This window comes from Panthera leo, chromosome C1 (assembly GCF_018350215.1).
Source record: "Panthera leo isolate Ple1 chromosome C1, P.leo_Ple1_pat1.1, whole genome shotgun sequence".
Classification (NCBI taxonomy): Eukaryota; Metazoa; Chordata; class Mammalia; order Carnivora; family Felidae; genus Panthera; species Panthera leo.
Window position 1 is genome coordinate 147,370,664 of NC_056686.1, and position 25,867 is coordinate 147,396,530.

The 25,867-nt window shown below is 42.3% G+C and overlaps 1 protein-coding gene across 10 annotated transcripts in view; it reads left to right on the plus strand.

Annotated features, from left to right (window-relative positions):
* Window positions 1-25,867, plus strand: part of PKP4 (plakophilin 4) — a 238,484-nt gene that overhangs the window by 196,061 nt on the left and 16,556 nt on the right. For all 10 annotated transcript variants that reach the window (XM_042948855.1, XM_042948849.1, XM_042948857.1 and 7 more), the window contains 6 exons: window positions 1,391-1,523; window positions 2,554-2,767; window positions 18,761-18,944; window positions 22,046-22,163; window positions 23,571-23,762; window positions 23,956-24,129. In XM_042948855.1, the coding sequence (XP_042804789.1) occupies window positions 1,391-1,523; window positions 2,554-2,767; window positions 18,761-18,944; window positions 22,046-22,163; window positions 23,571-23,762; window positions 23,956-24,129 (1,015 nt within the window). The remainder of the gene's footprint in view (window positions 1-1,390; window positions 1,524-2,553; window positions 2,768-18,760; window positions 18,945-22,045; window positions 22,164-23,570; window positions 23,763-23,955; window positions 24,130-25,867) is intronic.

Below are 25,867 nucleotides of genomic sequence, written 5' to 3' on the forward strand. Positions count from 1 at the left end.
TCAAACCCATGAACTGTGAGGTCATGACCTGAGCCAAATTTGGACGCTTAACCTACTGAGCCACCCAGGTGCCCCATGTGAACCAATTCTAAGAAGTTGGTCTCTATATGTTATAAGCATGAATGCACATTTAAAAAGGATCCTAAACAGTGAGCCAATCAGTTGACATCCAAATTCCAACAATGTGATGTTATCTGAAAAAGCAGAGTATAAGTGTACGTGCTTAGTGTGACTGTATACTCACTCTACAAGAAGTGGGATAGCATACCGTCTCTGAAAGCAGAGTGTTCTGTTGACTAGCTGAGTGAGTTTAGGCAAGATGCTTAGCCTCTCTGTCTCAACCTCAATATCTATGTGGTTGCAATAAGAATAAATGAATTAATGGGGTGGCTGGGGGGCTCAGTCTGTTGAGTGTCCAACTCCTGATTTCAGCTCAGGTCATATGATGATCCCAGGGTCGTGGGATCAAGCCCTGCATTGGGCTCTGCACTGAGCATGGACCCTGTTGAAGATTCTCCTCTCTCTCTTTCTCCCAACCTCTCCCCCAGTACTCCTCCCCTGCTCGCTTACATGCACACTCTCAAATTTAAAAAAAATTTTTTTAATTGAAATTTAAAAAATGGTGGTTCCATTAAAAAAAAAAAGAATAAATGAATTCATATATATAAAATGCCTAGAATAGTGCCTGGCACAGAATAAGTACTCATGAAATACGAAGTGCTATTTAAATATAATCCATTTCTTTGAAAAAATTCTGTATGCACACGTGCACATTTTTATATATGTATTAGGGAAAAAAAGACCCAACAGGAAATGTAAGCAGTGGTTTTCTCTGGTTATAGGATTACCGAAAAAAAATATTTTTTTTATAAATTTCTACACTTCTTATATCATCGAGAGCAACCATAAATATTATATTAAGTTCTTTAAAAATCATCAGGCCCACATTACTTGCGATTTCCCAGCTGACACCAGTTCTACCTATTCCCAGCAGCTTTCTTTCTCTCTGCTCAGACATGACTTCTCACCTGACTAAAGTGCATTTGTTTACCTGAGCCTCACACCTGCAAATTTCTGACATAGGTAGAAAGGCATAAAATTAGAATGGAAGAAGAAAATGAGAATGGAAAAGTTTTTCATATTAAGAATTTCCTTTGTTCTCTTGAACCTCTTTCTGTGCCTGATGATTTCTTTGAGTTCAGTAGCATCTCGGTCTCTGCGTATGTTCATCGGGGCGGGCGGGGGAAGAGCTCTTTACATTTATATATTTTAGGAATTTTGTAACTTCCAATTTTAGTCTCAGCCAAGTCTTTTTTATGACAGACTCTTCATCGAGTGTATTGTTAAAACACGGTCGTTCCTGCTTTGAAGCCGTGTCTTTCTCTCACAGGGAGTTTGCCTGGCGTGACCCCGAGTTGCCCGAAGTCATTCACATGCTGCAGCACCAGTTCCCGTCCGTGCAGGCGAACGCGGCCGCCTACCTGCAGCACCTGTGCTTTGGCGACAACAAAGTGAAAATGGAGGTACGCTCCCAGCGCCTGGCACGCCCCCGGGGGGGCGGTGCCTTCCATGGAGCAATCACGTGCTTATGTGCTTCAGAAATTACTAGCTGCAATTCACAGGCCATTTTATTTATTTTTTTATTTATTTTTTTTTTTATTCACAGGCCATTTTAAAGGGATAGTGTGATACCAGATACCCCTTTCATTCTTAACCGTGCATTTCAGTGTTTTGTAGGAGAAACCAAGATGAGGATATTTCTTGGAATGCTTTTAGCATTTTCAAATCCCGTGTCTACTCATTAGCTTACTTATAAAACATGAAGCGAAATTCAATTTAACCTATGTTTTTAGAGTATTTTCCAAAAACCTATTAGATAAAAATTATGTATGAAACTAGTGAGCTCACGTACTTTATGTGATTCTGTTAAGATTGGTGCCGACATGAAATTAAGTCAAGTTACAGAGAATTTTTAACTGTTAACTAATACTGAACATAAATGAGTATTTTATTTCATATTTTAAAGTTTTTTTGGCATTTATAGAAATACAGTGAATCATTGGTTATTGACTAGTGTCCTATGACATACAGACTCTTTCTTAACACTTTGGCAATGGCAAATGGAACTTCATTGTTTTTCCTCAGCTTCATATGCAAAACAACATACCAGCTGCTGAGCTAAAGGTGGATGAAGGAAATAAAGCCCAGATATATTCATGTAATGTACTAATTAATTGGCAAATGGGAGAAAATTAGGGAGAGTAGTCTAGAGAAACAATTCTGTAATCCAAATGACTTCAGTCAAAAATCCTTACCTCCAATCCATACAGCTTTATTGTGTTTGTGTATTTGCTCATTTCCCTCAGAAGTATAAGCATAACCCCTCTGTGTGTTTAGGAGGGTAGAGTAGGACTATGCTACCTACACTTGGCCATTAATCCACCTACGACTGCCTTCCTTTTTTTTCCTGTGGTCTTTCCATAACAGACTTTTATTTGATCACTTTTTAGTCATGTGTCACTTAGGCCTGGTACCTCATATTTTTCATTCTAGGTGTGTAGGTTAGGGGGAATCAAGCATCTGGTTGACCTTTTGGACCACAGAGTTTTGGAAGTTCAGAAGAATGCTTGTGGTGCCCTCCGAAACCTTGTTTTTGGCAAGTCTACAGATGAAAATAAAATAGCAATGAAGAATGTTGGTGGGATTCCTGCTTTGTTGCGACTATTGAGAAAATCTATTGATGCAGAAGTAAGGGAGCTTGTTACAGGTGGGTAAACAATGTGATCTTGTCCTGAAGGAAATGTTGAAAGCCACCTAGCCGATGTCCTTGTGTGGTGGCACAGTGAAGAAGTTGGAGGTTCTAGGTAGGAGATCATGATGTAGTGTGCACAACTGTGACAAAGGCTGAATCTAATTTAATCCGATGATTCAGAAAGCACTTACACTGCTACAGGGTCATCCTGACTAGTATCAGTTATTGTACTTGAGTGCGTTAAGTATCAGCTAACAGATGTCTTGTGAGTAAAGGACTGAATACAGCTTTTTTTATGATGTATTCCATAGTAAATCTACTTGTGTTAAATAGACTGGCTCTCCTTTATTATGAAAGTAAAATACAGTTAATGGATTAACTACCTTCCACTTGAGTTCAGCCAGTTTCCAGATCCCTGTTAGTACGTCAGATGCTTTCCTGGCTACCGGAGATGCACACGTGAACACACCTCACCCCCTGCCCTCAAGTAGCACTCCGACTCAGGAGGAACAGGAGTGGTTCTGAGAATGTCAGCGAGAAGCTGCAAGTGTCAGGACTCAGTAGGGGCTGCAGCTAGGAGCACAGAGGATGGGCAGGGAAGTCCTCTGGTCAGTGTGAAACCAAAATTGCCCTGAAGGATGTAGAGGTGTTGACTGGAGATACTTCCATTCACAGGCAGAGCTCAAAGCCAGCATGGAATATGAGGTCAGAGCTTCCAGCCAGAGAGGCATGCTGAAGGAAGACAAGGCCAAAGAGAAACACAGGCCTGGTTTGGGGAACTTTTATGAGGAACTTGTGTCCTGTACACTGTGGGGTGATTATAGGGCGTGGTGTGGCCAGTTTGGGCTTTTAAATGCATTCTTCTAGCAGGTATCAGGGTGGGGGACTGATTTGAAGTAGATGAACATGGCATCTGGGAGGCCTATAATCTTGAGGTAATAGCTTGAGCCGCATCCATGATAGAAAGAAGGGGTGGCTGGGGTGCCTGGGTGGCTCAGTCGGTGGAATGTCCAATGCTTGATTTCAGCTCTGGTCGTGATCTCACAGATCATGGGATTGAGCCCCATGTCGGGCTGACATGTGCTGACAGTAGCCTGCTTGGGGTTTTCTCTCTCCCCCTCTCTCTCTGTTTCTCGCCCTGTTCATGCACTCTCTGTCTCTCCCTCTCTCTCTCAAAATAACTAAATAAACTTTAAAAAAAAAAAAAAAAAAAAAAAAGGAAGGAAGGGGTGGGTGGTCGAGAAGAGGGAATAGAGAGAAACACACTTGATGGTCAGGGCACAGCGGTCCAATGTGGGGAGTGAGAGAACAGGAGGAAGCAAGTGATGCTTTGTCTTGGGAGACGATGTTGCAGCACTGTCAGCTGAGTTTAAGGGTGCTTGAAGTCCAGGTGAAAGAACAGTTCTGCAGCAGAGCGAATTAATGACAGCATTATTTATAATAGAGAATTAGAGGGAAATACTGAGTATTGACTGGTAGGAAAATAGTTAAATAAATGGCAGTATATTCACACAGGGAAACCAGACATAAGAATTAAGACAAATGTATTAGAGCTGTCTCTGGATAGCTGTAATGTCTGTGTATCTATAGATGTATAGATAAATATCTAGAAGCAGTGGTGGGATGGCAAGCACAGCATGATACTATTGATATAAAGTTTCATAATATGCAGGTTGAGGCTATAAATTATTTTCTGATATACACACATGTAATAAAGTTAAAATTTTTCATTGAAATGACAGAAGATAGATTAAAGATAGTGGTTGCCTGTGGGGTGGGGAGGAGGGCAGGTAGAGAAAAAGGGATTGGGAGATTTAATCCAGCTCTGTTTCTTTAAAAAAGAAAAGAAAGAAAGAAATCTGAAACAAAGAAGACAAAATGTCAAAGTTAGATAGTAGTTACCTGGGTATCTTATATTTGCTATGCTATTTTTCATGCCTGAGATATTTAATTTAAAAATCTCTAACAACATTTTAAAAAATTAACCCCATTCCCCACTGGCTTTCACGATGAAATTAGAGCTGTAGGTTCTGTCACATATAATTCAGTAACACTGGGGAATGTAGCAAACCATCATGAATCTAATATTTGAGGGGAATCAGCTTTCTCATAAGATACTAAAATTTAAAATATAGTACCCTATACTCCAAATAAGGTATGAAATTTACATACTAAAAGTAGAATACACTTTATATATAATCTTAAACTCTGGATTAGACTCCCTGCCTTAACATAGTTTGAATATTAATGCTTTAACACATCTAAATTATCTATTGATTTATTACTATGTTCTCTTTCTCAAATGCTTTCGAGGCATCAAACCCTCTCACACCAAAAAATAAATTATTTACACGTACATACATATGGCATATGTATATAAAATGAAAATTAGAACAGGATAAATAGAACTAAGAGAAAAGGAAGAATATAGACCTATCCATTCTAGAAGTCAATATAGTCCCTCCCTTACATTAAGTTCTCTGTAAGGGAGGCTCAGAGGAGACCATGTGTTTGCAGCATGAGTGCTTTCTTTTCTTATTTGCTGTTTCTTTCCCATCACTGTGAACTTCCTGTGTCATTGTCCAAATAGCATCTCCCAGTAATACCTGTGTGGCCAACAGGGCTGCAAACTGATGTGTGTGGGCTCCCTACAACATCATGGCAGTCCGGGGACAGCCTGATGTTAAAAGCATAGCTTCTACTCAAATTTGGTTCTCTTTTGATTAGTCATGATAGATGTGTAGGGTGTTTTTTCTCTTCTGTCATAATTTCTCACAGGAGGAATAGGTGTTTGGTAGATTTTTGTTTCTGAGGTTTTATCCTTGGGTGAAATGGTTACAGTGCTTTTTCTGAGCTCAAGGAATGTATAAGATTTAGTGATAAACAAGAAGCAAGTACATGAAAGTTTGGCGATTTCTTTTTCATTTGAGAATAAATCCGATTTATTGGAAGTAGAGCCAAACTTCACTAAGAGCTTTTATGTACTAATTTGCCTGGTGCGTACTCCAGATGTAAGTGCTAATTTAGATGCTTCCCTCCATATTTCACTCTCTCTTTGTGAGTGCAGTACTAGTTGCTGAGAATGCAAGATGTTTTAAGACATGGGTCCTAGCCTTGAAAGGAGGATATGAGTGTTTATTAATTCAAAAAGGCTGTTTCTCCAGTAGATCGTATTGCTTCCAATGTAAAACCAGCAACAACCTCTTTTTTTTTTTTTTTTTTTTTTAGACAACTGCCAGTAACTTTTAGGCTTTAAGAAGTATTTTTTGTCCACATTTGTAGGGGAGGAAAAATTAATAACTCTATATTTTTACTCCCAATAATTTATACTGATTTATGAACCAACTGCTTATGAAATGTTCTCTTCAAAAGTAGTCTTTGCTTTGGAATGGGAGTGGTCAGTGTGTGAACACTTCATCCAGTTGACATTTATAAAGGAGTTAGACCAGAGGACTTCAAAAGTGAATTTCCAGCTTCAGAATGCTGAATGTCAACCTGAGTTTGATTTGTATATAACCATTATCCAGCTAATTTGAAACTACAAAGTCATAATATAAATCTAGCACAGTTATGTGTGTGTGTTGCATGTATGCACGTATTTGTAGACCAAGATTTATGAAGACAAGAAAAATTATACGTTCATATTTTTCGGTTCCAGAATTTAGTGGTACCACCTCTAAATGATGTTCAGTAACTTTTTAAGAATAACTAATCCCTGGTGTGTTTTAATGCCTGACAATATCAAGACTTCCTTGAGCTCCTTCAGTAACTCTTCCTTGAGTCAATACTCATAAACCATCTTTAAACCAATCACAGGGTTGGAGGAGACCTCAAAATAAATTTTGTCCCATCAGCTATCCAGTGCCTGAATTCCCCGTACAGTTTCCACACAACATAGCCACCCCTGATGTACTCGGACCCACAGGGACGGGGAGCTCACTGCTTTGTGGGGTTAAGACTGAGCACAGGGTTATCCAGAGAGCAACAAGAAAACATTAAGTATGGCTTGAGAAAGCAAGCAAGGTACGCCCTCGGGAGTTCATTTGGCCTAAGAATAGCCCCATAGGAGAAGACCAGTCGCCCCTAAATCCAGCCTCCTGGACCTCTCCTAACCAGGAAAGTGTGTCTCAGGCTGAACCATTCTCATTAAGGCATGTCTGCTCCAAACACGGGCAGCTGCGTGCTATGTGACCACATCACTCAGCATTCCCTATGAGCTGCCCATCTCCTGTAAAATCCTCTTTGAAAACAGAACATTATCCTTCTAAATTTCCGTGTTCTTCCAATGTCTCCACGAGGTACTCTGGCCCTGGCTAGCCTAGTGCAGTACTTACCCTTTGCAGGGATGGCGTCAGAGCTCCTCAGTGGAGATTATCATCGGCTTAAGATCATGAAATGTCAAAGCACAATGAACTGCTGTGTTCAAAATATTGTATTATTGGAAGAAATTACTATCCCCTTGAAAACTAAGTATTTTGATATTCTTAATGTAAGTAATTCAACCTAGTTATTAATCCGAAGACTTTTTTTTTTTTCCTAGTCCCCTTTGTTTCAGTTTGGCATTTTAATGTACGTAAATGAAGAAATTTTAGCTCTTCTTTTAAAAAGATGCCTCTCCTCTGCTTTGAATATAATAATTGCCCAGCACCTGCATTTTGGGCCACATCTTTACTTGCAGGGAAAAAAGGGAAAACTACTTTTTGCCAGGTGTGTTTTCTCAAGACAGTATGGCTGTCATTGTTAATTAAAATGGTCCTCTAATATGTAACAGGATTCTTGTGTTTTCTTCATTTTGTTGAATATTTTCCAGGTTGAAACCTAATGAGTTTTTCTTTTAGTAATTGCTGATCTATCTGGTGCTCAGGGTGAGGTTTTTTTTATTACAAAGATACTTTTTGCCTTTATTGTGCTTCAACTTGAAAGCCGCATGAAATATGGTTGTTCCTGGTTGGGTAATAAAATGAATGTCTTCTAGGCCACATGCTATGGGTGGAAAGTGGGAACATCTTGTCACTAGAAAAGATATGTTGAACTCATTTGCTCAAGATAATTAAATAGTGTTTCTAAGCCAGGAAATATGAGTTTTGAGTTATTGAGCATTCTGAAAGCATCATTTTTTAAAAACTATAGAAATTGATATTTCACAGAATTCGGAGGCCTCCCTTTTTTTTTTTTTTTAATGTACCAGATGTCCTAAAACTACCACATTTCTATTATCCCTGTTAACACTGGTGTTAAATACCACAAAGTAGCCCTTGTTCTTGAATAATAATAGCCTTTGTTTAAATGACTGCTATATTCACATTCTTTCCAATTTAGCAAGTGATTATTCATCCATATGGCTAAGTACAATATTTCCACACTGTTTATTTTAAAAATTTTTGGATGCTAGCAGTGGATTTCAGACACTATGCAGAAATTAGGTTTATTCCCTTACTGATCATTAGCGCCATATTTCTAATTAGGTAATAAATTAATAAGGAAATGATAGTCCTGCACTAAGGAAGGGTGGATAGGCCAAACTAAAGTTTAGCAAACAGTAGGATGTTCTATAAAGAGCTGAGGCTTAGTGGACATGCATTCAGCCATTTGGAATGTTAAGTGCCATTACAGAACGAAATAATTTACTAAATATGTCCCCTTGGTCTAATTATTATGCCTTCAAAACAGTCGTTTGTTCTTTGGTCCAGAGAGGAGTTGGCCTATTACTTTCTATCCTGCTTTTTGTGGACCGCTAGAGCCATCAGGAGCTGCATGGGTAGTTTCCACAAATCTAGCAACATCTCTTCCCAGTTCTCAGCCAAAGTCAGTGGGATCCTTACACTTGGCCCAGTTTATAAAACAGGAGCAACAGAATCGTGTGCTTTCTTATTCACTGGACATTTCAAACCATAAAAATTGGTAATAAATAACATGACAAAAAAGTTTAATTGGTGGGGCGCCTGGGTGGCTCAGTCGGTTGGGCGTCTGACTTCGGCTCAGGTCATGATCTCACGGTCTGTGAGTTCGAGCCCCACATCGGGCTCTGTGCCGACAGCTCGGAGCCTGGAGACTGCTTCCGATTCTGTGTCTCCCTCTCTCTCTGACCCTCCCCTGTTCATGCTCTGTCTCTCTCTGTCTCAAAAATAAATAAACATTAAAAATTTTTTAAAAAAAGTTTAATTGGTAACAAGACAAAACGGTGTATTACAGATGGGACAACTCCTAATTCAAAGTCACAACTTTGAACTGGAAAGGGCCTTAAAGAAATCTATTCTTTCCCCCATATTGTAGATGAGAAACAGGGATCCAGAGAGACTGAGTCCTGGTTGTGTTCCTGGCATGCAGCTCTTCCTTCCTCCTCTGCCTCTGCCCCGCCCCCTCCCCCAGGCCACTGAAAAGTGCTGAGCAGGTGCACAACTTGGGGGTGCACCTGCCCATTTTCCCTTACTCTTTCAAATTACCACCAAAAAAGGAAAAACAAAAAACAAAAAAACAAAAAACTCTGAATTTATTCTCTGAATTTTATCTGCGAGTACAGAGAAATATGTTTGAACTTGGCCACTAGCACAGTCACATCAAACTACCGATAAGGTATAATCATAAAGTGTTAGGTTGCTTAGAAAACATGAAATGTGATTTTTGTCTTATAACTATTTCAGGATTTATAGTTCGAGTATGAAAAGATTCAACTAATAAGATGAATATGATCTTCTTTTACGCGTAGGCTTCTTCTTTTTTTTTTTTTTTTTAATGTTTTTATTTCAAGAGAGAGACAGCATGAGCTGTGGAGGAACAGAGAAAGGTACAGAATCCGAAGCAGACTCCAGGCTCTGAGCTGTCAGCACAAAGCTGGATGCAGGGCTCAAACCCATGAACCGTGAGATCATAACCTGAGCTGAAGTCGGATGCTTAGCCAGTTGAGCCATCTAGGTGCCCCTTATATGTAGGCTTCTTAAATGTCAAGCAAAATGAAGCAATCAAACAGGGAGCCTCAGAGGTCCCTACAGAACTCAGGTGGTCAACTGTTAGAGTAGAATTTCTCAGTACAAAAGAGACCCCATAGTGACACATGTGTTCAGTATATTGGGGAACCAGTATATTTGAGAAAGATGAGGGCATATGATAGAAATCTAAAAAAAAATGCCCAAGAGAACCCAGCCCAGGTCCCCTGAGTACCTTGCAGTTTCTGAGTCTATAGAACTTCTCATGGCTGAGGACTGGAGGTACTTTTGTCTGTAAGCTTCTTCTGCTGGTACCAGATGACGAGGTTGAAGATTTAGTACACATGGAAAAGCACGTTCCTGGAACCCATCAAAGCCAGACGTGGAACACATCACTTCAGTGACTTTTTCTCAGGCAAATCTCTAGGATAGTGTAAGTGACCTAATTCTGTGCCAGAGGCTGAAGTACCCTGAAGAACAACCAGGGTGGCCACATCACTGCCCTCCCTGCCACCTCTGCATCCCTGTGATTCTCTCGGGTGGATTTTTCCTTTGTGCGACCTGTTCGCTTTTACAAACTCCCCCTGACAAAAAGAACCATCTTATACGTCCCTTACGGGCAATTCTCAGTCAGCATTTCTGAATTTTAAGCTGATTTATTTTCAGCGGAAATGCTTTTCCAGGGTACAGAGGACTCTGTGACTACATTATGTAATTAATCCTCTCAGCCTACCCATGAAGTTGGAAAATTACCTGAAATAAAGAATATGTTGAAATGTAAATGTGAGTCTGTAAACGGATCTCTAGAAATTGATAGATCTTTTCAAAGATGCTGTGATCCACCACCTTTGTACCTGAAAAATCACAGAAACGCAGGCTAACCCTTATGGTCTTTAAAGACTTTAAAGATCTATCACTCGTGTCGTTCAGCAGGGAAAGAATTTAAACAGCAGGAGCAATCCTCTTCAAATTGAGTATGTAGCCTCGGCGGCTGGCCCAGGCCATCATCAACTCCACACTGCCCCTCCAGGGAAGTCTCCTTCTCCCACACCACCTAAGCACCCTCTCACTACTGCTGCTGAAACCAGCGGTGGTGACCACCATGCCCACAGCTGGGCGTGAGGGAGCTCTTCAATGTCTGACATGGAGTATGCGTTAGCTGTGTGCAGGAAATCGCAGGGAACAACCAGGCGAGCAAAGTAAGGCCCACCCAGCTGGCCGGGCCAGGCCTCCTGTGCGACCCAGCCCTCCAGGCCGCTGGACTGGTCCACCACCTTAGTAGCCAGCTGTGCCAGCCAGCAAGGAGGGCAGCAAGCAGGCCCAAGGCTGGCGGCAGGGTAGGAAGAAGGAAGCCATGAGCCATGCATTTCAGTCTGGCCCAGGACTGCGCATTCGTCTGCTCTGGGAGTCCCTGCACACGGTTCAGCAACCCCTGCTGAGGCAGTAGCTTCTGAGGAATCCTGGGAGCGACTATAAACCACTGTGACTGTCGTTTCCTCAGCATTTATCCAGAAGGAGGAAAAAGGCTTTTCTAGGATTAAAGACAGTACTTCTGTCCCACTCATAATAATTGCTTTCCCATTATTTCAGTTCCATTTCAGTTTCATAATTTGTTCACAGCATTCCAGTCCTGGTGGAAAGCTTGAGTGATTTGCCTGAAGCCACAAATGGTGGACATTTTTCACTGTATTTCTCTCTTCCCACTGCCCCTGGATTTCCTCATTCCTGTTACACCTCCAGATCCTCACACACATGCCGAACCGGGGCTCAGCTTGGATGCTACCCTCCCCTTGCATCAGGCTCCAGATTCTCATCACGAGCACCCGCCCTTCCTCTGTGCCTTCCCGTCTCCTCACTCCTTCAGGTCCTCATCACATTCCCCCTACAGTGCTTCCTGGGACATAGGCTGTGCCCCTTCTGGTCCATCAACCTCCCCCTCATCCCTGGGATCACACCTGTCCCTGCCTTCCACACTTCCCCCCCTTGGCAAGTCTTCATCTGCAGCCCCTGCCCTCCCCTTCCAGGCCAGCCCAAGCCTCGAGGCTCTTCTACTCCTGCTCCTCCCAAGCTGGGTTTCCCCAGCCCCAGCCTGCTTCTCCCTGGCTTCTGCCCTTCATACTCCACCCTGGATGCCGTGGTCCTCAATCCTACCAGACAGAAAAACATCCAGGGAGAAGTAGCATGGTGTCAGGAGTGACTGGGTTCTGGAGTGAGATCCACTTGTTTCTTTCCAGCTCTGTGGCCCCAGACAAATCACCTCACCTGGCACCAGCTTCCCCGGTGTAAACACAATACCTGCTGCTTGGCGTTTGTATGAGGATGGATGTGGAGTGCATAGTGCAGACAACACGCGAGCTGTGCTCGGCACTCTTCCTACTCTTGGATGCTTTGTGATGGCTGCCTCGTGCTGTGACCATTTGTGGCAAGGCCTCTGAGAGCAGAGGACTCGCCTACGTGTCTCTACCAGCACTTTCCAATACACGTATAACGTAGGACACATGTAATTCTGAACTTCCTAGTAGACACATTAAATAGGATACAGGAACAGGTCTTATTTATGTTAATTTATGTTATTTATGTTAATAAACAGGGCAGTTTATTTAACCCAGTTCTTCTAAAATAATCATTTCAGGGGTGCCTGGGTGGCTCAGTCGGTTAAGCATCTGACTCTTGATTTTGGCTCAGGTCATGATCTCATGGTTCATGGGTTCGAGTCTTATATTGGGCTCTGCACTGTTAGTGCAGAGCCTGCTTTGGATTCTCTCTCCCTCTCTCTCTGCCACTTCCTGGTTTGCACGCTCTCTCTCAAAATAAATAAACTTAAAATATAAAATAATGACTTCAATTTATAAGCAATATAAAAATTGAGGTGTTTTGTATTCATTTTTTTCATGCCAAGTTTTCATACTCCACTGTATATCTTAATACTTCTGGCAGATCTCAGTTTGGACTAGCCACATTTCAAGTGCTCAACAGCCACATATGGCCAATAGCTACTCTGTTGGACAGCACATATCTATACCATGCTTGGGTATAAGTAACATGCATCTGAAAGGCATGAGCTGTATAGCTTTAATGGACAGGGACGTAGGAGGCCATAGTGTGACTAGATGTAGCCATAGTCACAACATTTCTCTCTTCCCAAGAGAAAGCCTTAGAGCTTTGTAAAAACCCTAACAGGTGTTAGGGGAGAGCTTCGGGGGCAGCTGCGATGAGAAGAAGTGGAGAGGTGTATTTGCTAGATCATGAGTATATCAGCCAAAGACTGTCTAGGGGAATAATAACGGAAGCATGTGCAGGAGCAGGCAGTGGCCCTAGATTAAGAAGCCCACATTCCTGCCTTGTTATCCACAGACTGAGTTTGCGAGATGCACACACACTCTGACCTTCGTATGCAGTCTGAAACTTTGATTTTCTGTATTTTCACTATTAGCCTAATATTTCTATCCCCACTTATCAAGAATGCTTGCAGGGTGGGTATCCCAACACCAGCCTATTCCAAAGAGCACACAGACGCAGAATTGCTAGGGGCGAACAAAGGCAAATATCAGAACTGAAGCATAGAAACCAGTCATGATGCCTCTCTGTGCGGGTACGACAGTGCCTCATCTGTCCTCTCATATAAAACTACCCCCCCCCCCCCCCCCCCGGCCTCCCGAAGGCTTGGGCAGTTCTTTTTACCTCTTATGAAAGACATCTTGTGAAAGAGCAGGACTGACATGACATCGACAACAGACACCAAGAATAAGGCTAGGTTGTGGAAGAAAATGCAGGAGCATGCCCAGTGGTACTGTTTGAAGTGCGCTAGTTCTTTGGGCTGCTTTATGTTTCTTTTTGCAATATCCACAAATATTTGTGGGAGGGGTTTATAAATTAGGAAACTGAAAAAACTGAATGCCATATAAAAATTAGTGATTTTAGATTTCTTCCAAATCAGAAAGGAAAACAATTGTGTAAGCTGTTATATATTTATGCTGCCAGAGAAATGACGTTGTTTGGTTGGTGTTTAACACTAGTTCAGAAATACGTTTTTCAAATAGTGCCATTATTTTAATTAATCAGTAAAATCAGATTATCAGTTGGTTGTTTGAATAGCTATAAAGCTAGTTTTAAGTGTGAGCTCTTTCAAAATTCTGCAGCATAGGATTTATGGGAAATAATATTTTAATTACTTCATTCTTTGTGGGGAAAATGAACTTTCATCTCTCATGGCAGTATTTCCTTGCAATTATTGGTTACTCATAATTGTGTGTGCTTTTTCCTGTGGTAGAGAATAAGCAGCTTTTTCTACAACAGTATGCATGAAATTCTCTAATATTTTCTAAATTAGTTTGTATGTGTATATTCTTAGTTCTCACAACAAATAGCTAATTGCTTTAAATTAATAAAAAACTCAAGTTTCCTAAACCAAATTATAGTTTATTTTTAACTTTCCCTTTAGAAACCAGGAGTATGCTGCTAAATTTTTTTGAAGCAAATTTCTCATTAGGACCTCAGGAGTTGGAGGTTTATTATGTTAATGGAGAATGCTAATCCTATAGCTCTCTCTTTTCTCAACAGTCTTGCTACATCTGGGAGTTGGTGTATTTTCTATTCATTACTTACTGCTCTAGCAGCATTCTGCCTGACCCATTAAATGAAGCCTTAGACAGACTAAGTGGGGAGAACATTGTTTTATTACTACTTTAGTGAGGTGGAGTACACACAGATATTATTAGCTGGTCTCAAGAATGGTGCTTTTTACTTTGATTGGATAAGCCAAATTAATCATTCCATAGCTAAGGCTTTTAAGTGTAATTGAACCTTCTTCATCCAATATTGGTTGATTGGAACTGATTGTTTAGTTTTTCCATAACCTTACTTTTGAAATTGAAGGTGGGGAAGAAAAAAATCCCTGTCTTGAGACTTGCTTTGATATTCAAAGTGGCTAGTTTAAATCCACACCCAGTGCTGTAGCTCTTTGTGTTACCTGGAGAGGTGCAAGATTAGAGGGATAATGTAATTCAGTGCAGGATGATAAAGCTGCCTTGGTGTGGGTTCTCTGAAGGCCACAAACTTAGGAAAAATAGAATCTTTCCTTTTTTCTGGTCAAGAATAATTTTGGACATTTTTTGAGGTTCGAGAAAGCCTGTAGTAGACTGGTTTTATGATGAGTAAGTCATCTCAGTTAACCAAAAGATAGCCTTGTCACCTGGTCGACAGAAGGGTTACATACTTTTAAACACTTTAACATTTTATAATTGGGCAACACTGAGCTTTTCTATTTTGCAGTTTTGAGGGGTTGGGATTCTGGCACGTTAATTTAACTCTTCTGTTTCTAGAGGTATAACAGAAATGGGATTCTCCCATCCTCAGAGCTAAGATGGTTTCAACAGCCATCTCTTTTGGTTTTCATATGAAAGGCAAACAAAACTACACTAGCAAATTCCCTTACAGGTACAAAACATTGTTCTGACCCTCTCCCCATAGTTATAAACCTTAAAGACACTCCTGAATACTCAGCTTAAGAGAAGGCATGAAAGGGAGGTAATTGTGAACTAAGTCTGACAGACAGGAAATAAAAGGGAAATCCAAAAATAAATACATGCTATTAAACTGGATCCATTAACAACTATTTTTGAGCACCCATTATGTGCCCTGCTTATGTGTAACAAGACATGTAAAAGAATGGATGATGGTAGAGTATTTGTTCCTCTTGTATTTGCCTGATGAAATTAAAATTAAATTTAGAAATACAAATACTCATCCTTTAAAAAAATCAACATGTAGAATTTCAGTCCTACAAAATAATTAAATGGGAATTTAATTCATTTTGTGCAGCTTGACTCTTTCAGTTACTATATGTAAAGCACACAATGCCTGGCACAGAGTAAAATCACAGTAAATGGTCATGTTACTATTGTTTGTATTGACCTATGCACATTTATGCTGTTCAATCCCATGTAGATAAGGGCTAGTAGTAAACTGTAGAATGACATATAACTCCACTGATCATTCTAAATGCCTGATAAAAGAAAGAGCAGGACAAAATTCTACCTGCACAGAAAATCAAGGAAATCCATAAATCTAGGAAATAGCCTCTTAACAGAAGTGGGTCTTAGCAGGAGCCAGAAGTGGAGGCAGGAACCATGAAAAACAAGATTTGCTGCTAGTGATCAGAGAAATTCTAGGCATCAACTCCTAGATCCATCATACTAAAGAACCACCCCTCTTAGTCATGTTTTCACATGTGAGTCTGTGACTCACACTGTTTCGTTTTCTGTAGTTATATATGTAATTTTATACCTATAGCCTATAATGTAACGAGCTTTCCTTTCCATAAGCCTTGCCTTACAGTTAACTTTATTAGAATACATGTATTCCATGAAGTACAACATAGCGTATTAGAAGATGCCACTCTCCCCCATGGTTGAATTCTGTGGAGTGAGGAATTTGAAAACATGTTATAAAATTGTCAGGGGAGGTTAGGAAATGACCCTTCCCACCCAACAGTATCTGGGCCGTATGCTGCCCTGCGGCTGGCTCACGCCCCAGCAGGCCCCGGCAGTATCCTGGGTGGAGTATGGTTGTCCTCATTAGCAGGAAATGTTAAAGCCCCATTCGTGGCAGCCTTTATCGCCCACCCTTCTATGCTTCAACCCTCTCTTTCTTCCATCTTGTCTCCCTTCTGCTATCTCCAAGGACTCATTTTTACTTGTTAGCTCCCCGGTCCCACCCATGGTCATCAGTCCTCTGATACCTTTCCCCTCAAACAGTGCTTTTCAAATGTCTTTTAGACATGAACCCCTTTTTTCAAACAGAAACACACAGTGCAGCCCAATATTGAGGACAGATAAATATGGAGCCACTCTGGGTGAATCAGGGTGGGGATCTGGCAGCCCGCTGCCAATTCTCCCCCCACACCTCACATGGCTGCCCCTGAGACAGTCCAGTGAAACCTCCAGAAAGCAGGTAACACAACCTCCCTAAGATTAAAACATCCCTGGATTAAAGCCATTTTATATAGAAACATGGCCAGTTTTATCAGAATCCATGGAGAAATAACTCTGCCTAATGAATTTAAGTTCATTTCATAAGCACCCATATGCACAATATGTCTATCGTGTGTCATGTATTATATAAGCAAAGGCCTGTAATGGTGGACACAACAAGCTTTCAGAGACAAAGCAATGTCTTTATTTTCCTGATTCCAAACTGTCTAAATTCCCCTCCCATTTGGGGCCTAACTAGATGAACCACTGCTGAGCCTGAAGTCCTTTGCTAATGGTGAGCCATCCCACCCCAAAGAGTAAACAGAGAAAGGGTAAAAGTCCTTGGGGGACAAAGGAAACCCATCCAGCCAGGTCCAGAAGTCAAAGCCAAGTGAAAGAGGAAAGGAACCAGGCACCGGGCAGAGCAGACGGCTTTCCCAGCCAGAGCCCAAGCATCAGCCTCCATTACCAACCATTCCCTCAACAGTGTGGGTAGCTCAGGACAGACCTGCAGGGAAGGGGTGGTCCTCTCTCGGCTTAGAGTCAGAATATCCGTTTACTATCTTCACTCCAAGCCCTTTGTGTGTACTTCTCCATCTTCTAAAAGGAAAAGGTCCTGTCAGCACTGTCACACCTCCCTCTTTTATAAAGGTCCCCACCATTTCTCCAGGCCCTGAGAAGGCTGAGCAGACAATCCGTGGTTACCATGCACTGGAGGCAGCGGTTCTCCCAACACCCTTGATCAGTCATGTTCACAAGCCTGACATGCTCCCATGGAAATGGGCAGATTTTGCCAATTCCTTCCCCTTCACAGGGCCTGAAGCAATTTTTTTTTTTTTTTTTTTTTTTTGGTCGATAATTCTAAAAGCACTGTTGTATGGGCTTTTGAGCATCTTGTCAACGATGCTTCAGGAGTGCAGGGCTCTGAGGGATGTCAGGACCTCAGTGCCAGCTGCCCCACCTCCCCTCTACCTACATTTCTCTGACTTAGGAAAATGCACTGATGTGAAAGGGTCATAGAGTAGGTATAATCTTGAATTTGCTCTGATATCTTATAGAATAATTATTAGAAAATATATGTACTGTAACAATAACCCACCTCATAGTTGATACAGAAATAAAGACACTCTAATAGGCTTACAATTTAAATAATACTCTCATAAGCTGCATTTAAGTCTGTTGTTCAGTCCTGATATGAATTATAGTAGGAGTGACGTAATGTAGTGTCAGTCTCGCCTAGATCCAAAAAAGGAATGGCAGTAACTTGCACATGGCAGTAAAACTCTTAACATGGAAATAAAAATGTTTAAACCTTATCTGATTGTGGAGGTGAAACAGATGTAACCGCTCTCTATATATGTTACTGCAAGCATATTTAAACTTGAGCTTCGGGGCACCTGGGTGGCTCAGTCAGTTGGGCATCAGACTTTGGCTCAGGTCATGATCTTGCAGCTCATGAGTTTGAGCCCCGTGTCAGGCTCTGTGCCGACAGCTCAGAGCCTGGAGCCTGCTTCGGATTCTGTGTCTCCCTCTCTCTGCTCCTCCCCCACTCTCACTCTCTCTCCCAAAAATAAAATAAAAACATTAAAAAAAAAAAAAAGAATTAAAAAAAAAGCTTGAGCTTCCCAGTAGGAAGAGGAAGCATGATGTAGAGAAACATGTCAGTCTTTTGAGAAAGAATTTTTTTCCATGTACCAAAGTCTAAAAATGGTTTTGCCACACAGAGCATTGAATGTAAGGGATGATGCAGTGAATGACAGCTTTACGACACCCACAGATGTGTTATGTTTGTATGTTTGTGCCCCTTGATTGGATTGTGCCCCTCCACACAAAGAGTAGCTCTAATTTACCCTGCAGAAGCCACAGTCATCTTGTCTGATAAATACGTCGGCTCTAAAACTTAAGAGATGGACTGCTACGGCTTTGTGATGGGCTGCCAGGAGCTCACATATGTTCACTCAGCAGTTAGTAGAGGTCCACCCCTGCCTGATTGCAAATTCAGGCCATAGATTAGATTTGGAACAGAACGAGTTCACATCTGATGTTTATTTGTTTATTCCTAAACCTGCAGGATCTCTAATTGATAATTGGATTTTTTAAATCTCATTTTTAAGGAGTTCTTTGGAATTTATCTTCATGTGATGCTGTAAAGATGACAATCATTCGAGATGCTCTCTCGACCTTAACAAACACTGTGATCGTTCCACATTCTGGATGGAATAACTCTTCTTTTGATGATGATCATAAAATTAAATTTCAGACGTCACTCGTTCTGCGTAATACGACAGGTTGCCTGAGGTAAGTTCTTTATTTCTTCTTTCCAATTCTTTGATTAAAGAGCATGTGTTATGGTTAAATTGATTTTAAGAGGATTTACTTCATTTTATTAACGTTTACCATGTAGGTAAATGACCACTGGACTCTTATCCTGTGAGTTAAACACCATGAGCACAGACTAGCGGCCTGAAAGACATTATCTGATAAATGACCCTTCTGTGGATTAGTAAAAAGGGCCCTTTCAGTCCGGAATTACTGCCAAAATTCCTGTGTTTTCCACTTTAACAGCATTTTTCTGGTTATCACATCCTGACTGCTAATGTGTTTACAGCCTGGTTTTTGTTTAAATTCAAAATGTGATGGTTAAAACCTTTCTGCTTTTAAAAGGTGCAAAAGGTGTGTGGTTTAAATAATCATTGGGTTTGAGTTTTATAAATAAATGAAAATGAGCCCAAATAGTATTTTAAGTCATTATCTTTAGCATGTGAAATTCATAAAGGCCGCTTTATGGACAGTAGTGCTTATTATTTGCCATTAACACTCATCAGCTCAGTTTCTACCCAGTGTCCCAGGCTTACAGTGCTCTGGGAAGTTGAAGCAGGAGCCTTGGGCAGAGTGGCTTCCTGCCCCACTCTGAGCTTCAGCTTCCTCATCTTTAGAATAGGGAAAATAACACCATCTCACACTTGTGAAGAATCAGCTCCATATGAAGTGCTTAGTGAAGTATCTGACACATAGCGCTAACATTTAAACCATGCATCCAATGTAAGGCTATAACAGAGCTTGAAAGATGGAGAGGGAGCCTAGACTGCTGCTCTGAAGCCTTCCACTGTTGTGACAAGTGACTGTCAACCCCCTTGCTGTGGGTGGATGACAAGAGTCAGGATCCTGGGAAGCAGGCTAGCTCCCTAAATCAGACGTGTGCATCAGACGGCAGTTTGTATCCCCTACTGATGATCTGTGGAAGGAGCACCTCATGCTCTCCCTGCCCCTGCATCTGGGGAGAATGTGATCACTCCTCAGCCAGCCTGCCGGGCTTCCCAGAGGCAGGACATACCAGTCAGGTCCCTCAGGTTCAGGACTATAAACATTTGGTGCATGCCCTCTCTGTGAAATGAGTGATGAATAAGACAGACAGGACCCTGCTCAACAGAACCATATTCTATTGAGGAAAACAATCAAGAAAATAACAGTGAATGCCATGGTAATGTAGGATTTATTGGGAGATGATTCTGATGGTCGAGTGGCCCCTCATAGGAGGTGAAATTAAAGCCTACATTGAAATACCACCAGGAGCTGCTCATCTGAGAGTGGAGTGGGGTCCGGACACATATTTTAAGTGAAGAGAACAAGTAGTATGAAGGCTCTGGGGCAAGAATGGGCTTACGGCTGGAGCTTAATGGGCAAGACACAGAGTAGTACCATAGATTATGCAGGATTTTTGAAGTCAGAGGAAGGACTTTGCACTTCATTCCAAGTGCCTTGGGAAACTGACAAAGGGCTTTAATCATGGGAGTGATGGGACTAGATCCTGGCTTCAGCATGAAGACTAAACAAGGGCAACAGTAGAGACTGGAGGCCAAGACTATTGCAGAGATCCAGGCAGATGATGACAGTGGCCTACACCAGGTGCTGGAGAGAGGTAGGAGATAGGGGGTATTTTTCTGGAGAGAGAGCTGACAGAATTTGCTAATGGATTGAATAGAGGGGTGGGAAAAGGGAGGAGATAAGGATAATACCTCAATCTTTGGCTGGATAAATTGGCAACACAGGGAGAAGAAAGGGTAGAGAGGTGAGCAGTTGAGAGCTTTGGCCATGTCCATTTTGAGTTGTCTGTTTAGCTATCCACGTGGTAATATCAGGAAAGCAGTTGGATAAAGGAGCCCAGAGTTTTAAAGAGGGGTCAGCCTAACGATAGACATTTGGGAGTCATGCATGGATCCACAGGTTGTATTAAAGCCAAGGGGCAGAGGGAGACCACCCATGAGAATGGAAAAAGATCAAGAAGGGACCAAAGTAGTCCTGGGCACTCCAGGGGGTCCCCCTGGCTGAAAAGACTAAGAAGGAAAGATGGGAGGAAAACCAAAGAAGTGAAAGGTCCCAGGGGCTTATAAAGGAATAGAAGATGGCAGCTGTTAAGTGCTACTGAGAAGTGACACAAGATAAGAACAGAGTAGGGACCACAGATGACATTGTCTCTCTGGCCCCAGAAAAACAAAGATGAAAAGAAAAATCATTCCAGACCCCCTTATCTAGCCTAAGTTTTTGCAAAATCTTAGCATATCCTAGAACCTTTGCTAATACCACATAAAACGAGATAGATCCTTAATATATGGTATCAATTCATGAAGGCAAACTGGTATCAAAATTTTCAATATGGATTGCCCGGCTGGCTCAGTCGGTAGAGCATGCAACTCTTGGTCTTGGGGTTGTGAGTTCAAGCCCCACGTTGGGTGTAGAGATTATTTGAAAAAATAAAATCTTTAAAAAAAAGTTTCAATATGGATGAGACCTAAAGCAATTTTCAGGGTTTTTTATATTTGAAAAGATGAGAAAAAGTGTAGCATAAGCAAATGTCCATATTTAACTTGAATATCTATACAACAAGTGACCTTTCTTCTGTTCGTTCATTGAGGAAGCATTTATGACCACCTACTACATGCAAAACATTATAATAGGTACAGGAGCCTGCCATATCTGGTGGCCCAACAAGGGAAGCAAAGCATGTCTAGAAATAACAACCATAGCTGACATACCAGGCACTTTAATAATTGCTTTATATGGAGCATCTCTTCCTCACACAACCCTATGAGGTGGTCAATATTCTCCCCTTTTTACATATGAGGAAACTGAGGAGGATAGCCCCCAAAACAACTTTTTAGGAGGTTAGAAAGTAGGGTGTCACCAGAGGGATACAGAATTCAGATGCCCCTGCTCCTTTCTATTTGGGTTGACAACAGGGAGCTAGTTATTGTGAGTTCTCGCGATGTTAAAATGCCTCCTCACACGGCATCTGCACGGTTGCTGCCTGTCGTCGGTTCTCTCTGATGTTAAGATAAGGCTCCGTGGCTAAGGAGTAAGCTGTTCATCTCAGCAGCTCCCACGTGTCTCTGCCCCTTCAGGAACCTCAGCTCTGCAGGGGAGGAAGCGAGGAAGCAAATGCGCTCCTGTGAGGGGCTGGTGGACTCGCTCCTGTATGTGATCCACACATGTGTGAACACATCCGATTACGACAGCAAGGTCAGTGCCGGCCTGCCATGCGAGGGGTATGGTGGCAGATGATGACAGCTGCCTGATGCTGCTCCTTGCATGCCATTGATTCTTTCTGGGATTCTTGAGCCTTTCCTCCTCATTAGGCTACACTCCAGATTAAGGGGATTAATTTAAAAATTACAAATTAACAGGGACATGTCAACTTAAGAAAATAGCCTTAGAACCATGAAAACTGAGTGACTCCATGTGGCCAAGGACTTAGTGTGGGGTGGCAGGGTCCTAACTTTCTTTGTGGTTCTTCTGGGCTAATTGTCACGTGACTGCCCGTGCTGCTGTTGCCTCCAGTCCTGTGTCCCCTGTGCCTAGAATCAGACCCATCTGTATTTGAGTATTACTGAATAAACATTCCTGGTTGAGGCATTATAACCCACCAACCTCTCTGCCCTTCTTGCCCCAGTGCAGGCCACAGCCCACACCCCACAGCCCACACCCACGCGGATACCCTTCTCTACATCCCCAGTCTGGCCCTTTCAACCCTCCCTCTGTTGCCTTGCTGGTTAGCCTGTTCCAGTAGGAGACCCTTCTGTTCCCCTCCAGTTTTCCCCATCCTTGCCCCAGGAACAGGAGCTGAGGAAGGTGGAGGCAAGAAACAGAAAGGAGGGACTAAAAGTGTCAGGAGTTCCAAGTGGGCGAGCTATGGGCTAGATAAGGAGAGGCCATAAATAGGCCTGTGTCATAGACGTGGGTCTGAGAGAAGAGAATGACGAGTGGTAGGCTCAGGGAGAAGGTGGGGGAAAAACTCAAAGTGATGGCCAGGTTTTTATTTGAACCTCGTTGATCAAAAGATGTGCAGATGAAATGGAGAGGAATGAAGTGACAGGTGGCCTCCCAACAAGAGGTGTGATACAGATTTTAAGAAGCAAAAGACCATGTACAGAAGGCAGATGTCAACAGAGAAAGAGCTGATGGAACTTTCCTCAGAGGGAGGGCAGAGGGAGATGGATGGAAGGGCCGAAGATGGGACTTGGGGGGAGGGGCTTCCCCAGAGAGGGGGTTGCTCGCACCTCTTGCCATGGCAAGGATTCCTAGTGGCGAAAAGGAGTGACGTTGTGGCAACTTGGGTACACCCCTGCCAGTGCAGCCGCACTGAAGCAGGAACACTGGACATTTTCTCCTCCAGAGCCCTGCACATTTTCATCAGATGCAGCATTGTGATCGGGGCCACAGATGTACCGAGGATAGCCCTGCACTGTCATTTGGGTATCCCACAGAAATTCTGGAACTGTAATTCTTTCCTTAGATTGTTTCAGGTTCCCTTAAGTAAAAAAGGAGCTCATATTCTACATTTATTTATGACCACTGCAGCTCAGTACAGAAGCATTTTTGCAGTAATGTGCTACGATGGTTTTAATTATACGCCGTGTTGGTTTTCAGACTGTGGAAAACTGCGTGTGCACCCTGAGGAACCTGTCCTATCGGCTGGAACTGGAGGTCCCACAGGCCCGGCTACTGGGGCTGAGTGAGCTGGATGACTTACTAGGAAAAGAGTCTCCCAGCAAGGACTCGGAGCCAAGCTGCTGGGGGAAGAAAAAGAAAAAGAAAAAGAGAACGCCACAGGAGGATCAAGTTAGCATTTTATTTGACATGAAACTCTAAGGTTTCATTTTTCTAGGAGTAAGAAATCACATATTTGGCAAGAAAAAAAAAATTTCTCATACAGTTTTTCTACCTAACTATAGCTGAATCCAGCAGAGAGGAATATTTTCAGGAATGTTGTGTTCATTTTGTTTCCATTTCACGTGTGCTCTTTGTCTTTCAGTGGGATGGAGTTGGTCCTATCCCAGGACTGTCTAAGTCCCCCAAAGGGGTTGAGATGCTATGGCATCCATCAGTGGTAAAACCATATTTGACTCTTCTGGCAGAAAGTTCCAACCCAGCCACCTTGGAAGGCTCTGCCGGATCTCTCCAGAACCTCTCTGCTGGAAATTGGAAGGTATGATGTCTTCCAGTTATCTACAATTCTTTCCATCTGTGCAGCCAGATCAATAATGATGGTGAAAAGGAGACAGTTGTTTGGAGTTTGGGAAAGGGTGGGAGCACAAAAAGGAGGGAGATAGCAAGTGGTTCTGGAGATCCAAAGATGAATGTGACACGGCCCTCCCTGTACAAGCTGAAGACTAGCAAGAAAAATGTACAGATAGAGTCAGTACAGCATAGCCTTCACAGGATATGTGTACTGTGGCGTCTTGAAAAAGGACATCTAACCCAGCCTGGCAGGTGACAAAAAGGCCAAGAGGGAGCCCAGGAGATGGGGAAGGTTTCCTAGAGGGATGGTGCTACCCAGATGGACTCTTAATGAGCAGAATTAAGCCAACAGAGTGCGAGGTTGGGTATATAGAGGGAGTGATCTAGAGAAAGGGACAAGAGAGGAAAGGACAGTGTGGCAGAGACTGCAGGATGGTTGCTGGGGCATCAAGGGCGGGGCAAGTGTGGCCTGGGTTAGACCCAGCCATCGCAGACAGGTCTGACGGCCAAGCTTCAGAAGCTGGGACGTGACCTGCAGACCACAAGGGCCACTAAAGGGGTTTAAGCAGACAGGTGACACAGCTGTGGATACTACTGGGTCCCTTCTGCCACGGTGCAGAAGATGAATTCAAAGAAGAGGAAAATAGAGGCTAGGATTCCGTGCTAGACATGTCAGGGGCCTGAATTAAGGCTGAGGTGGGAGGGAGAGGGGCCACCGTCCCTCTCTCAGATGCTTACAGACATATGGATGATGCACATTACCACATCCCTTTGAAGGTGTGTGACTTCTTTATGAAAATTGAGAGTGGTTTCCTACTGTTACTGTAAGCAGGGTCTCAAAACTTCTTAAACAACCTCTAGCAATTTCCCAGACAGTCCTTGTCTGAAATATTTTTAACCTCTAAAAATTTCCTGACGAGTATATTTTAGTAAAGTTATTCTAATGCTTGTTTTTGGCTACTTCTGCCACCACCACCTCCCCAAATGAGAAGCTTTTGGCCACTGTATTATCCATGAGAGTGAAAAGCACTGCTCAGGCTAGGTATGGTTTCTTACATGCAGTCAGCTGCTATAATGAATGTACACAGATATTTACGGCCTAGTGCTAAGCCAATGTGGTTATTTTGTTGTTGTTCTTAAGTAGCTTAGCATCTAAGTGCTGGCTATGGACCCAGACCCCTTGGTTTTGAATCCTGATCCTTCCTTATTAGCTAGGGGCCTTGGATCTTCTCTCCTCAGTTTCTTCATCTGTAAAATGGAGATAAGACCTACCTCATGAGGTGGCTATGAGCATTAAGAGAGATAATAAATGTGAAGGACCTAGGACTGTGTTTGGCACATAAGTATTGATAAATATTTATGTTGGTGACCCAGTGTTCACATCCAGCTTATTGTATGACAATAAATAAGATAATAATTGACATAGATGTGATTTGAGTTGTGTTGAATGGTCATTTAGTGAATGTAAGTTAGAAGGCAAGCTCACTTAAAATATAAATACTGGGGTACCTGGGTGGCTCAGTCAGTTAAGCATCCGACTTCTGCTCAAGGTTCATGGTTCGAGCCCCACATCGGGCCCTGTGCTGACAGCTCAGAGCTTGGAGCCTGCTTTGTCCACATCTCTCTGCCCTCCCTTGCTTGTGCTCTTTCTCTCTCTCAAAAAATAAAAATAAATATAAAAAAAAAAAAATTTAAGATAATCCTAA